The 13,849-nt window shown below is 36.8% G+C and overlaps 1 protein-coding gene across 5 annotated transcripts in view; it reads left to right on the forward strand.

The window, feature by feature from the left end:
- Positions 1 to 13,849, forward strand: part of slc12a5a (solute carrier family 12 member 5a) — a 178,882-nt gene that overhangs the window by 102,696 nt on the left and 62,337 nt on the right. For all 5 annotated transcript variants that reach the window (XR_013822569.1, XR_013822570.1, XM_079884091.1 and 2 more), the window contains exons 2-3: positions 5,629 to 5,723; positions 6,831 to 6,962. Coding sequence is in view for 3 of the 5 variants with exons in the window: in XM_079884091.1 (XP_079740217.1) it covers positions 5,629 to 5,723; positions 6,831 to 6,962 (227 nt within the window). In the remaining 2 variants the exon portion in view is untranslated. The remainder of the gene's footprint in view (positions 1 to 5,628; positions 5,724 to 6,830; positions 6,963 to 13,849) is intronic.

Here is a 13,849-nt window from a genome sequence, read left to right on the forward strand (position 1 = left end):
ATGTTTCTTGAGCATCAAATCATCATATTAGAATGATTTCTGGAGGATCATGTAAGACTGAAGACTGGAGTAATGATGCTGAACATTCAGCTTTGATCACAGGAATAATTGCTTAATCTTAAAATATATTCACATAGAAAACAGTTATTTTAAATTATAATAATATTTTACAATATTACTGTTTTTACTTTGAAATGGCTAAAAAGGTTGTTTTCAGCAGAGGAATCACTATGTGTGTGTGTGTGTGTGTGCGTGCGTGTGTGAGTGTGTATTTTTAATTTCTTTAATTTTTCCCCACATTATTCTAAACTCCACATGGGGGCTTTTTTGAATGATACTGTAAATTAAGCGTGAATAAGATTCAAGAGTCAATTGACATTGATTAGTTTGAACTCATTTGAACTGATTCACAGCAATGAACTGACAGATGTATTTCTTTCTGAAGTTAAATGAAAGACTTTTTAAAACATCTTCACAATGTTGCTTGAATTTACAAATCATTGCAAATAAATGATGTTTTTTCCTACTGTATATATCACTGAGCCAGAATGGCCTAGAGACCCGCAGGTGGGCTGTTTTGTAAGTAAGCACTCGAAACACTATCATCAAGGCGGTGAGTTTTGCACACACATAAACCACTCACATTCCCAGACGGTGTAGAAGTGTAGTTTCTGACGTCCTCCTCAAGCTCCCACTCTTTGGCCCTGTAAGAGGTTTGGACCACCTCTGCGACGTGAATCATTATCTGTGAGTTGAAGTGTGCAGCCGTTTGTCACAGAACATCTCTAAAGCGCTTCTCAGCAGCGATGAAACATGGATGTATCTGCACAGGTCAGATGCACGTGGTTCTCCTCGACCGGCCTCCACAGCGGCACGTCTTATTAACGCTCGCAGACGCTGTTGCTCTGAACGCCGGAGCACAAACCCAAGAGATGTTTTGGACAGATTTGTGCATTAGCGCTCCTTCGGGACCAGAGCTTCTTCAAATGTAATGAGAGGAAAGATCAAACTAGTGTGGGATCAGCAGTCAAGGGCAGCAGATGGCGGGTCTGCTGTGCGCGGTGTGCGCCGTCTCTGTTCTGATCCCCTGCTAGTGTCGGAGAAACAGATAAACCTCACGATAGAGACGCTAGGCCCGGTCCTGCTATGGAGAGCTCGTTCCTGTTGAAAGCTTTTGTTGATCTTGGCTGGAGGTCACGCCACACTTTTGTGGATGGCTTTTTCCAGCTTATTTTACAGCATGTTCTGCTTTCAAGTCATTAAGTGATCATATTTATGAGTACGGTTGAATGCCACCACAATTTTAAGTTTCAATTTTTTTTTAAAAATAATTTATAATATAAATATTTTTGTTTGAACTTAATCTAAATTAAACTAATACTATAATTTTTATATTATAAAATATTATAATTAATATGAGGCATAGTTATGCAATTTTATTTATTATATTATATATTTATATTATTATTATATTATTCATTTTATTTTTAGGCTACATGCACAAAGCATGAGCATATGCTTTATTACGGTTAGAGCATGTGTGTTTATTACTGTTATCAAGTAATTAATTGCATATCTTGCATAAAGTGTTTTATTACATTTTTGTATTAGTTTAATTTCAACTAAATTTATATAATTTATATATTATAAAATATATAAATATTATGAATGGTGCATAGTGTAGCAATTATATTCAAAGTTATATTTTTATATTTTAGGCTACATGCACAAAGCATTTGGATTATTCCACATGCATGTTTGCAGTATTACTATTAACAATTAATTAATTAATTAATTGACCATTAATTGCATGTCTAGCAGTTGAACACCCCACCCCCAATTTTAAGTGTAAATTATTTAATATTTATTATGTATTTAAAAATGTTATTTAAATAATAAATAATACAAATAATCATTAAAATATTAATATTAAAATATTTTAATTTAATTTTTAAAGTAAATGAAAATCATTTAGATATTATTAATAGTAATATAAATATTATTATACATAATTATACAATTATATTTAAAATTACATTTATTTTTTGGCTACATGCACAATGCATTTGGATTTCTTTACCTGCATTTCATTTATTAATTGATCATTCATTTGAATAATAATGATTTTTTTTTTAATTGACATCTCTAGATGTTTAAATGCATTTAAAGGGACGGTAATAAAAAATAAAAACACTGTCATAATTTCGCTCACCCTCATGTCGTTCCAAACCTGTATGACTGTGCTACACAAAATAAGGAATTTTGGAAAAATAGTTTGGAAGGGCAAGTTCTTTCCCCATCATTTTTTGTCCGGCTCCTGTATCTGCTGAAACACTAAGGTACGCGCTAGTCTGAATGCATCATCGGCTGCTTTGGATAAAAAAAGGCTGCCAAATGTGTAAATGTTGTCTATAGTGTCTTGGACCTGGAAATTGGCAAAAACTGTATACTATGAAATTGAATGAAGCCAGCCAATCAGATGGTAAGTTTTGAGAAGGCTTGTGCTATTTTTGTGTGCACTCTCTGTGCGATGTCTGAGTCTGAGACTGCTTTGAGGTTTTGCCAGTCTTTGCTATTTTTAGGCCCCTGGGAAACATTGTCCGTGTGACCAACACTGATGAATCCTTGACAATGTGTCACAATATTTGAGCCAATGAAAAGACAAGATTTCACGGCACCATCACAGCACTGGGTCTTAAATCTGTCAGACAGGGCCGGCCGCTGAATTCTGGGATTAGTTTGGTTTATCTGTGTGTTTTTTTTGTTTGTTTGTTTTTTGGACCCAATCCCAAGTGTCAGTTCTTTTTCATGGAAAAGTCAGCGAACGTGACCAATGCAGATGAACCGAGAGTGTTATTTTCTGGATTTAATCAGCTGTTTCCAGACTCCACAGAGGTTTCACTTAGTGTGGTGTGTGAGGAAGAAAGATTAAATCTGACGTCGAGTCTCTTTCTGTCACACACAAGTTCATATAACACCCATTCATCACAGCATCTCGTCACTACAGTGTGTGCGTGATCGGAAAGGACTGAATGCGATAACGCTGGATTCAGATCCGTGACCGTCCGTAACGTTCCGTAACAAATGCGCTTCACTTCAGGGGAAAAGTTCTCCATGCTTCACACTGATGAAGTGAATGACATCACCTCCGCTAATGACAACACTCCTCTGTAATTACTGAGGAGAACGTGTGTGATGTGAAGTGTTCGACAGCTGGAACACGCGGTTACATCCACTCATTAACATTCAGATCCATTTCTATGATCACACGTTTAAGAGATTAGGTTGAGTAACACTGATGCAGTGATATCATCTGTCTGTCCATCTGTCCATCTGTCATTCTGTCTATCCATCTATCCATCTGTCATTCTGTCTATCCATCTGTCTATCCATCTATCCATCTGTCATTCTGTCTATCCATCTGTCTATCCATTATCCATCTGTCATTCTGTCTATCCATCCATTTGTCATTCTGTCTATCCATCCATCTGTCATTCTGTCTATCTTTCCATCTATCATTCTGTCTATCCAACCATCTATCATTCTATATATCTATCTATCTATCTATCTATCTATCTATCTATCTATCTATCTATCTATCTATCTATCTATCTATCTATCTATCTATCTATCTATCTATCTATCTATCTATCTATCTATTGTTCTATTATTCTATTGTTCTATCTATCTATCTATCTATCTATCTATCTATCTATCTATCTATCTATCTATCTATCTATCTATCTATCTTATCTGCCTGTCTATCGATCATCTATCTATCTATCTGTCTATCTGTCTATCTATCTATCTATCTATCTATCTATCTATCTATCTATCTATATATCTATCTATCCATTGTTCTATTATTCTATCTATCTATCTATCTATCTATCTATCTATCTATCTATCTATCTATCTATCTATCTATCATTCTATCTATCGTTCTATCTTTCTATCTGTCTGTCGGTCTATCTATCTATCGTTTTATCTATCTATCAGTCATATAACTCTGGATCTATTTTTATGAAGACTATATTGTACTCTAGTTTGTCTATTTTAATTCATTCTGTATTCTACAATTTAAAGTTTAACCATAATAAAGAAAATATTTAGTGTAACAGTGAAGGCATAATGTGACCATAAAAGTGGTCCATATGACTCTGTCTAATTTTGTACATTTGAATATTAAAACATGAATTGTTGCATTTGGTTACAAGACACATTAACACCAATGGTGTTTATGTAAATTTAGTTTTTGTCATTCTATGGTAATTATTTGCGATGATCAATCCCTAGGTATATTTTGTAGAAAAAAAAAATCTATATTCCCTCCGGCCCACGGCCTCACAGACTGTCATTGTAATGTAAGCACAAGTCCGTGGAACAGTGTGATTTAACTCATGCAGCGTGACAGACTGACAGCCATCCTGAAATCCTCCAGAGGCCGAAGCATCACTCAAGCGATGACAGCAAGCAGAGGCTTCAGAGCGCATGAGATCAGCTGTCCGCTCGCACACTGGGAATGACCGCTGGAGAGATCAGATTGGAATTGGATGACTAACCTGTAATCAGGACTTTGATTTTTCTGAGTAGAGAAACTGGCGACTTAATGTCAGATAAAAGGCTTAAATGGAAAATTGGATGTATCAGTTTTGCATTGTATGGTGAGAATGACCTGTGCAGAACAAACGAATCCATGCATCCATGCATATGACATTAGAAAAAATGCAAACCTGATCCAAATGCAAGTGATGTTATCTAACCACCTGTTTCCAATGGATGGATACTTTTTGGTTCTAATTTTTAAACCGGTGTGTGTGCAGCACACCTCTTTAAAATTCCTCTCCTGTGGTGTAAGTGAATCCACAGACACCCAATCTCCACTCGAACCCTGCCATCCAGGCAATAAAAATAGATGCCCTCTGATCCAAGATCCCAGGTGAATGAACACACCAGTAAAGGAAACCATCTTACCTGTACAGACACAGGTCACCTCAAACAGTGCACCTGTGTCGCTGCTAGTGTCTTCACAAAGTAATATTACTAGAATTATCAATTTGCTATTTAAGGATCTTAGTGTGAATTATCAAGAAAGGAAAATGTTAGTCCAGCTGAAGGAAGGTCTTTGAAAAGTCTCGAATGAGGTTTTATTTTACTTTACCTAGTGGCAATGGCATTAAATGTGAGCAAATGGAGACTTTGGCTTGTGTCTTTTCTAGAGTTTCAGAAGAGATCTCAACAATTGCAATTAACACATTTCCTATTTAAAGATCTCAGTGTGAATTATCAATAAAGGATGATGTAAATGAATGGCAACTCAAACAGTAGAACATTATGACAATATCATTTTGATTCCTAGGGAATGCATGAACTGTATATTTTGAATGCAACGAAAGTCGCTTTTGGATGAAAGCATCTGCCGGATGCATAAATTTGAATTCAAGTTGTTTTTAATCTCTGTTTTTGGTATGCATGACCTGAAATGTGCAATAAACATGTTTTACCTTTTGTGCATCTAAAATGTAAAGTGCTGGAATGGTTTCAGCAGCTTTTTGCCCGTGAAGCCCTCTGGAGTTGCGTGGCGTCTGCTGTCACGCTGATGATTTATGTGTGTTTTTTTGCTAACAGGAGATGGGAACCCCAAGGAGAGCAGTCCATTCATCAACAGCACCGACCCAGAGAAGAACCAGCAACATGACGGCAAGAACATGGCCCTGTTCGAGGTACACATGAGCTCATGCACGCACCTTAAATTATAAACATGCAACGGCGGCACATTTTAACTCTCATTAGAGCTAGACAGTGAGGCACAGGCACGCAAACTATAGTGATTAATGGAATAAAAGAGTCTGACAGTAATTAATAAGCATAATTAACGTTTGAAGGGCAGGAAGTCCCCGGGACATTGATCTCTGCAGGTGGATGATAACAGCATGCAAGAGCCTTCAGTCTAAAAGAAGCACAAAACACATGTTATACTGCATCTAAAACTATTTTAAACTGCCTTTCTGTGGCCTCATATTAATTAGTTGACTATTTAAGTGATTAGGTGATTTAAATGTTATATGAGCTAAATTTTAAAGTGCATTCATATGCATTTTAAACCTAAAATCTTGTCAGCTTGTCAACAGAAAATGTTAGTCCAGCTGAAGAAGGTCTCAAATGTGATTTTATTTTTGTATGCCTCTGTTGTTTCTCCTATGAGATTAAACGGTGAGCAAATGGAGACTTTGGCTTGTGTCTTTTCTAGAGTTTCAGAAGAGATCTCAACAATTGCAATTAAGACTACAAAAAACAAATTTCAGTGCGATCTCAAATATTTTTTCTGTGATACACTGAATGTATACATGTAAATTCAAGATGTTTGTGAAGCCCAATGTATGCAGGCTGACTAATTTAAATGCACAGTATGCATATATTTGTGGTTTGCATGGATGACCTACTGCATTTGATCAAATGTGCCGTAAACACATTTTACTTTGTCACTAAATCGTTACGGCAGCTTCTCATCAAATTCAACATTTCTCATCAGATTCTTCCTCGATCAAATGATCTGAGTTGCTCTGTACTCTTACTGTATGACAACTACTGACTTAATTGTTTCTGTTTTTACTTTTCCTCCATTTCAGATGATGCATCTTAAATAAAACTCTACTGAGAGTTTCATTAGCTGTTCAAAATTCAATTCTGAGCAATAAATTGTCCTCCGGGCTTGTCATTTGTAATCTGTAAATGTAAACATGACATTTCAGATGATGTTCAGATCATCACGAGTGAATTATTTAATGCTCACAATATTTGTTCTGTATGTGCGTGTGTTTGCTCTACAGGACGAGATGGACACAATTCCCATGGTATCGTCTCTTCTCAGCAGTCTCGCCAACTACTCAAACCTGCCGCAGGGCAGCAAAGAACATGAGGAGGCGGAAAACAACGAGGGCTCGCGCAAGAAACCTGTCCAGGTACACATGCATGCTCTCGGCACGCTCTCAAAGCAACGGATATCGTTTTGCTTCACACATTTTTGTCTAGTTTTCAATTGCTACGGTTAAACATTAATTAGCTTCTGCCAGACAGCGAGATCTGGAGTGTAAATGACAGCTGTCAGCTCTGTTTTGACCTGTGACCTGATCTCCTTTAGTCCCTTGGCATCCCAGACTGAGCGCGCTCATTAGAGATTCGCCTCGGTCATGCTCGTAACCTCCCTCGCAGCGCTGGCCTTTCCCGGTCTGTTTCCCAGTCGCTTGATTCAGTTTCACTTTTCCTGATTGCAATCTTGATTCAGTTTGCAAAATTTGCTTCTAACTTTTTGTGTATATGGTATTAAAGGACGTGTTAAGGTTTTGTGAATGTGTAATGGGTTGAACAAGTGCACGAGTACAATTTTATTTCATAAATAGTCTTAAGGCCCGTTCACACCAAGGACGATAACTATAAAGATAATGATAAAGATATAATTCTAAAAATCGTTCTTCATATTAAAGAATAGCAGAGTTCACACCACAACTATAACGATAAAGATATGAGGAACGATATCGTTGGGATCACTTTCAGAATGATTTTTTTCCAGCTGTCGAACGATAAAACACTGACAGCCAATCAGAATCCACTCTAATTTAAAGGTCTCGCGCATTTAAAATGGATCTGGATCATCCGGGCGCGCGCGTGCTTAGAATAAAAAGACCGTTATCGGTCGTTGGTGTGGACGCATATATAGTTATCTTTATCGTTATCTTTATAGTTATCGTGCTTGGTGTGAACGGGCCTTTACAGTTCCCAAATAAAAATATGACATTTAAATTCAAAGGCATTAGTTTTTTTGTTTCGAATTACTCCGAATCAGTGCAATACTGTTATAGTATTTACATACTGTCATAGTACTATATATTAATAATTTTGAATTAGCTTTTATTTTTTTTTTTTTTTTTTTTATTTGATTTTAATTATAATTTTTTTATAATTTAGCTGTATTTTTATTTCATTTTTGGTTTAAGTAATTTTAGCACTTCAAGTTATTTTATTTCATTATAGGCTGCTTTTTAATCAATTGCTTAATATTTTGTATTATTATGTTTATTATTTCACATTTTTTTTAATAGTTTCAGTTTTTGTTCACAATAACAACTCTGATTCGCAGTGATTCTTTTTCTCTGGCGCAGAGAGTCTCTACTGAGCATGTGCAAGACATTTAGCGTGTTACAAATATGTCCTATTAGAATTCCTCTGAGGCCTCCTCTACTTCAGCAGTCAAAATGACCAAAAACTTAATAAAGATTAAACCCTGCAATACATCATTGCTCGGCTGTATAGGGAGAGCGAGCGAGAGAGAAAGAGAGTAAAATAGAGAAATGAGATGGAATTGGATTTGTCCTCTCAACACGATCGAGGAGAGCGATAATCTTCCTCTTGTTTCACACTGCGACTTCAACTTAATTAGCTCGTCTTGCAAAGCATCTGCTCTCCAATCAGCCTCCATTTTGAGAGGGTCAATCCGCTCATCAAATGTCCCCGCGTACCCACACACACGCTCGACCACGGGGGTCCGTTTATTACCAATCACGTCGACAGGATTCAGCACTTGAAGTCTCTCTCTCAGTCTAAAGTTTTCTTTACATCACATAAACGGCACAGAAGTTATATCTGAAGTGGCATATACACTACCGTTCAAACGTTTGGGGTCAATAAGATTATTTCAAATACTTGTATTCAGCAAGGATGCATTAAATTGATCAGAAGTGACAGTAAAGACATTTATAATATTACAAAAGATTATATTTTAAATAAACGTTGTTCTTTTGAACTTTCGACTCATTAAAGAATCCTGAAAAAAGAATATCGTGGTTTCCACAAAAATATGAAGCAGCTCAACTGTTTTCAACATTGATAATAATCAGAAATGTTTCTTGAGCAGCAAATCATCATATTAGAATGATTTCGAAGGATCATGTGACCCTGAAGACTGGAGTAATGATGCTGAAAATTCAGCTTTGCATAATACTGTATATTACATTTTAAAATATAATCAAAGAGAAACTTGCTATACCACAATAATAATTTTACTGTATTTTTTATCAGCCTTGTTGAGAATAAGAGACTTCTTGCATAAGAGTGTTTTTTTAGGTGACATCTTAAGTTGAAAATCATTATTACTAGTGCCCATACTTGCACTACACTGTAAAAAATGTTACTGCTATTTACTTAAAAAAAAAAATGATGGTAACAATATTACACATAATATTTTTGAGTAGTTAAAGCTTGATTTCATTCATGGAATCTACCTGAATAAATCATGTAAAATGCCCTAATTTATTTAGTCTATGACATAATGAATTACATTTTTTTAGTGAAATGTGCTTTTTTATTTGAAGTATTTTTTATTCTCAAAATTGTGTGAAGTCAAGTGAATGGATATGACCTGTTTATATTTAACTTTGAGATATATTGTTTTATAAAAAGACTGTATGCTGCTAGGACAGCACAGAATCAAACTTGTTGCAAGTAACTTTGTGGGCGGATCTCGGGCGCTGTTGCTATTATACCGGCGGGATAAATGACTCTTGCGCCCGACGCAAATCTAAAATGTGTTGGTCTGAAGTAGCTTCATTATTCATAGGTGTGGTTTGGGTGTAACGTGAAATAAACCAATCAGAGCAACATCTCACATTCCCTTTAAGAGCAGGCGCGCTTGTTCAATGGCGGATTGCTATTATAACGGCGGATTTGCCAGGAGCGGTTCACAGCCGAGGAGACCGACGTTCTCGTCAGGGCCGTAAAACACAGAGAAGTGACATTGGGGATGGAGAAACCCACCCAAATTAGCTTCGGTTAAACAGGCGTATAATAATTTGGGTAAATGTGTAAGCTAGATTTATGCCTATTTTTTCACATCTTCATGGACACAACAATGATTTCCCTCGTGTGGAATATTTTTCCTTGTAATAATGTATGATTTGCAAAAATGTGAACTGCTGCGTCTGTGTAGATGAGAGAAGCAAAGTGTATGTGCGTTGTGCACACGCTACATTATGGCCAAGCATGCGCCCTTAAAATAGCATATGAATAACATGCGCAACGCGCCACTGACTTTAGACGAGGTTTCTTCTGGTCAGTGGCGGAATTGTTTTCTAAACCTGCAAAATAGCACCAGGGAACGTTTGCGCCGGAACACGCCTCCTCTTTTCGCTGCACCGCCCCCGGGAGCACAAGTTAATTTCCTAACTTACCAACGTGCGTCTGTGGAGGGAAAAGTCTCTGCTGTGCGTGGGTGCAAAATAGGAATGAAACATGCGTCAGTGTACAAAGTCAATTGCGCTGGGTGCAAGATAGGGCCCTAGATATTCATACCTTAAGTCTTTAACAACCACTGTTTTGTGATCCAGACATCACAAAATGTAAGATTTGTCTTGACCGACATTAAAATAGCCATAAATATCTCTTGCATTGAAGGGAGACCTGATCCATATCACAAAGCAACATGCAAAAAAAAAAAGACATCTTAGCAACGTTTTGGCAGCCATCCATCTTCATGAAAGCAAGTTTTGCATGTGCAAAATCTAGTTCTGCGTAGTGTAGAAATGGCACACTTCACCTTTAACGTTGTGTTGCTATGACTGCTTGTGTTGATGATTGATTCGCAGCAGATATTTCAGTCTTGTCACATTAATGATTGCATTAGTGGAATTGTTATTTTTCTCCTCAAGGATAATGTAAGATGAGCTATGAAGTATGATGCCTCATAAGGAGAGGTTATCAGATGTTGCGGGCGGTGACATGTGGTCGTTACAGTTGCCATATGCTCTGTGTAGACCACTAGCCAACGCTCGCTACATGAACACACTCACACACACACACACACCGAGTCGCAGGAAAAATGCTAATTCATGTCAAGCTCTAAGGGACAGTGGCGCAGAGCAGTTATTTGTGCAATTTCTGAACATGCTCATGTACACACAGTAATCCGTGTTGGGCTGACAGTGATATTCGCTGCCCTTTTCCTTCCCCTGCCATTGCTGTGGTTTTTAATAATTCACCCCGTCTGAGCTAAGTCACATTAATGCTGTCAGCCCCTGTTTGGGCAGCCAAGCGAGAGAAGACTAATTCAAGCTCCTCTCTTCTCCTCTTCTCCATCTCTGACGGCGGCCATCAGTTCGTTTGTCAGTTCTGTCGGCATGCAAAATGCAGTTATGTTCATGTACAGTTTGGGACATATTCATGTCAGAATCACATGTTGAGAAAATGATATTTTGCTTGAAAATGACCTGTTTTTGTATCAAAACGTTATTTTCATGACAGTTAAACATTTCCCCCATGCCAAAAGACTCTCATTACTGTAGTGAGAAACATGTTTACAGCAGCTCTCTCCATTTATCATAGAGTCCTGAAGAAAATTGTAACCAAAATATTAAACTGTTGTCAACATTGATAATAATCAGAAATGTTTCTTGAGCAGCAAATCATCATATTAGAATGATTTCTGAAGGATCATGTGACCCTGAAGACTGGAGTAATGATGCTGAAAATTCATATATTACATTTGAAAATATATTCAAATACAAGTTAAAACCTTAAAACTCAAGTGCTTAAATTTAAAAACTACTACTTGTTGGACAGCCAATTTTTAAATCTCATTTTGTTTTAAACATGTATGGCTTACCTTTCATTCATATTATAAATATATACAATTATATTAAAATATATCAATAAATTATATAAATGGATTACTTAATTTATATATAATATCATTTTTGAATTTCATATATTATATATACATAATTACTGTTAAATCAAAAATGCTTCTTCAGTTTTAAAAACAACATAAGGGTGAGTAAATGATGCCAGTATTTTCAGGATTTGGTGTCCTATCCCTTTAAAATCAGGCACTTTTCAAGCTGTCAGTAGATCAGCTGTCTGTCATATCCGTTATCCAGCAGTTTCACATGTGGTCCTGCAGCTGGACGGGTGTTGACGAGCACACAGGGGTCTGTGGCGTGCGCACTGGGACTGAGACACCTGAGGCTGTGTCTCATCTGCTCTCTGCTGCTTTACCTGAGGTCCTCGCCACCCGTGGGAAATCACAAACACACACACATATACACACGGGACCAAAGAGGTTTGATTACGCACCTGCTCCAGTAAACTGAACACTGAGTCTATGGGCCGAAGAGTGACCGCTGTTGATTCAGGCGTTCGCACTCGCTTGACACGCCACCACAGCTTCGATAATGAGAACTGATTTCAACCCGCATGGTGTCGACGCGACACTTTTCACTAACAGACACACCACACCCTGAGCCTGCCAGATACAGAAATATCTCACACAAAAAAGCAGAGGTGGGAGTAAGTCACACATGTGCAAGTCACAAGCAAGTCTCAAGTCTTAACCTTCAAGTCTCAAGCAAGTCCAAGTCAATTTTGTGAAAAGCAAGTCAAGTCAAGTCAAGTCACTGCTTTATGTCAAGCAAGTCAAGTCAAGTCGTAGCTTGGGTCACAAGTCACTGGCAAGTCATAAACGTTTGATGATTTCACTGAATTTATATATTAAAATAAGGTAAAACTACAGAAGTTGGACTATGGTTTTATTTGCAACATTTTTTTAAAAAATATGCATTTCCACATACAGCTGAGTGGTTACTACAATTAATTCAAACTACATAGCCTAAATTGTAAATGTAACTGAAATTAGGCCAACATTAAAGCATGAAAAAATAAATATGCCTCAAACATTGCAGAAGACCTTTAAAAGGTATTAAACAATTCACAATTCAAGTATAATGGTTCCTATGCCACCAAATGGCATTCTTCAAACTGGCATCCCCTTTATACAAGTTATATATTTTTAATTATGAAGTTAAAACCGCCAATAGGTGGCTCCAAATCAACGTCTTAATGTACGTTAAGAGTCATAGAAGCATTCATTCAACTGATTTGAATCAGTTGAGCAACTAGGTCACTGAATCACAAATACACATAACTCTTTCTGTGGCTTGTTTGGAACTATTGTCTATTGTCATTGGAGAAATAGAGCAAAAACAGAGAATATTTGCAATATTATGTCTAAAATGTCACATCACAATATTCACTCTTTGTTTACTTAACTTTTTTATAAAATCATTATCACATTTGCAATCGCGCCAATATTCTGGAAATATTTTTTTAATATAATATGTTATAGGCTAATTATAAAAATAACTCATAGCCTATAGGGCAATTTTTCCACCACATTTTGAATTTTGGGTGCATATTAATTCTGCTGGAATTTTGCCCCCAACCCCCTGATAACATCTAACCCTGCTTTAAGAGAAACATAAAACACGACAAAACATTAACAGTTTTCTATGTTGTTTTTTGTCATTGGAAATAACGACATATTTGGCTTTAAAGCATGATTGGAAAGAAATGAGGCAAATGTTATACAAAACATATGCCATCATTAATTATCATTAGAATATTGACAACATTAAGCTACATTTGAAAACATAATTGTGTATAAAGAGGCATGATGACCAATATTCTCTCTAGATTTAACGATAATCAAATTACCTATAACAAACAGGTTAAACAAGCCATAGCTTACTTTTAGACGTGGTGAATGAATTTTGACTGTTCGAGGTTGTGATGGTCGTCCGATATCCCTTGCCTGTTATTATGCTTACAGCAAATCTTCTTGTATGAATATGGTCAATTTCTAGTGTTTATATCCAAAAAGAAACGATGCTGGGAGATGTTTTTGTATTTAGCGCGCTCACCGCGATGTATGTTTTTTTCTGGGCTTGTGCAGCGTCATGCAATGATGACTGATGACTGATGACTGGCGTCAATGGTTCCGTTGCTTTCATTTTGTTCATCAATT

Source organism: Squalius cephalus, assembly GCF_949319135.1.
Source record: "Squalius cephalus genome assembly, chromosome: 10".
Taxonomy (NCBI): domain Eukaryota; kingdom Metazoa; phylum Chordata; class Actinopteri; order Cypriniformes; family Leuciscidae; genus Squalius; species Squalius cephalus.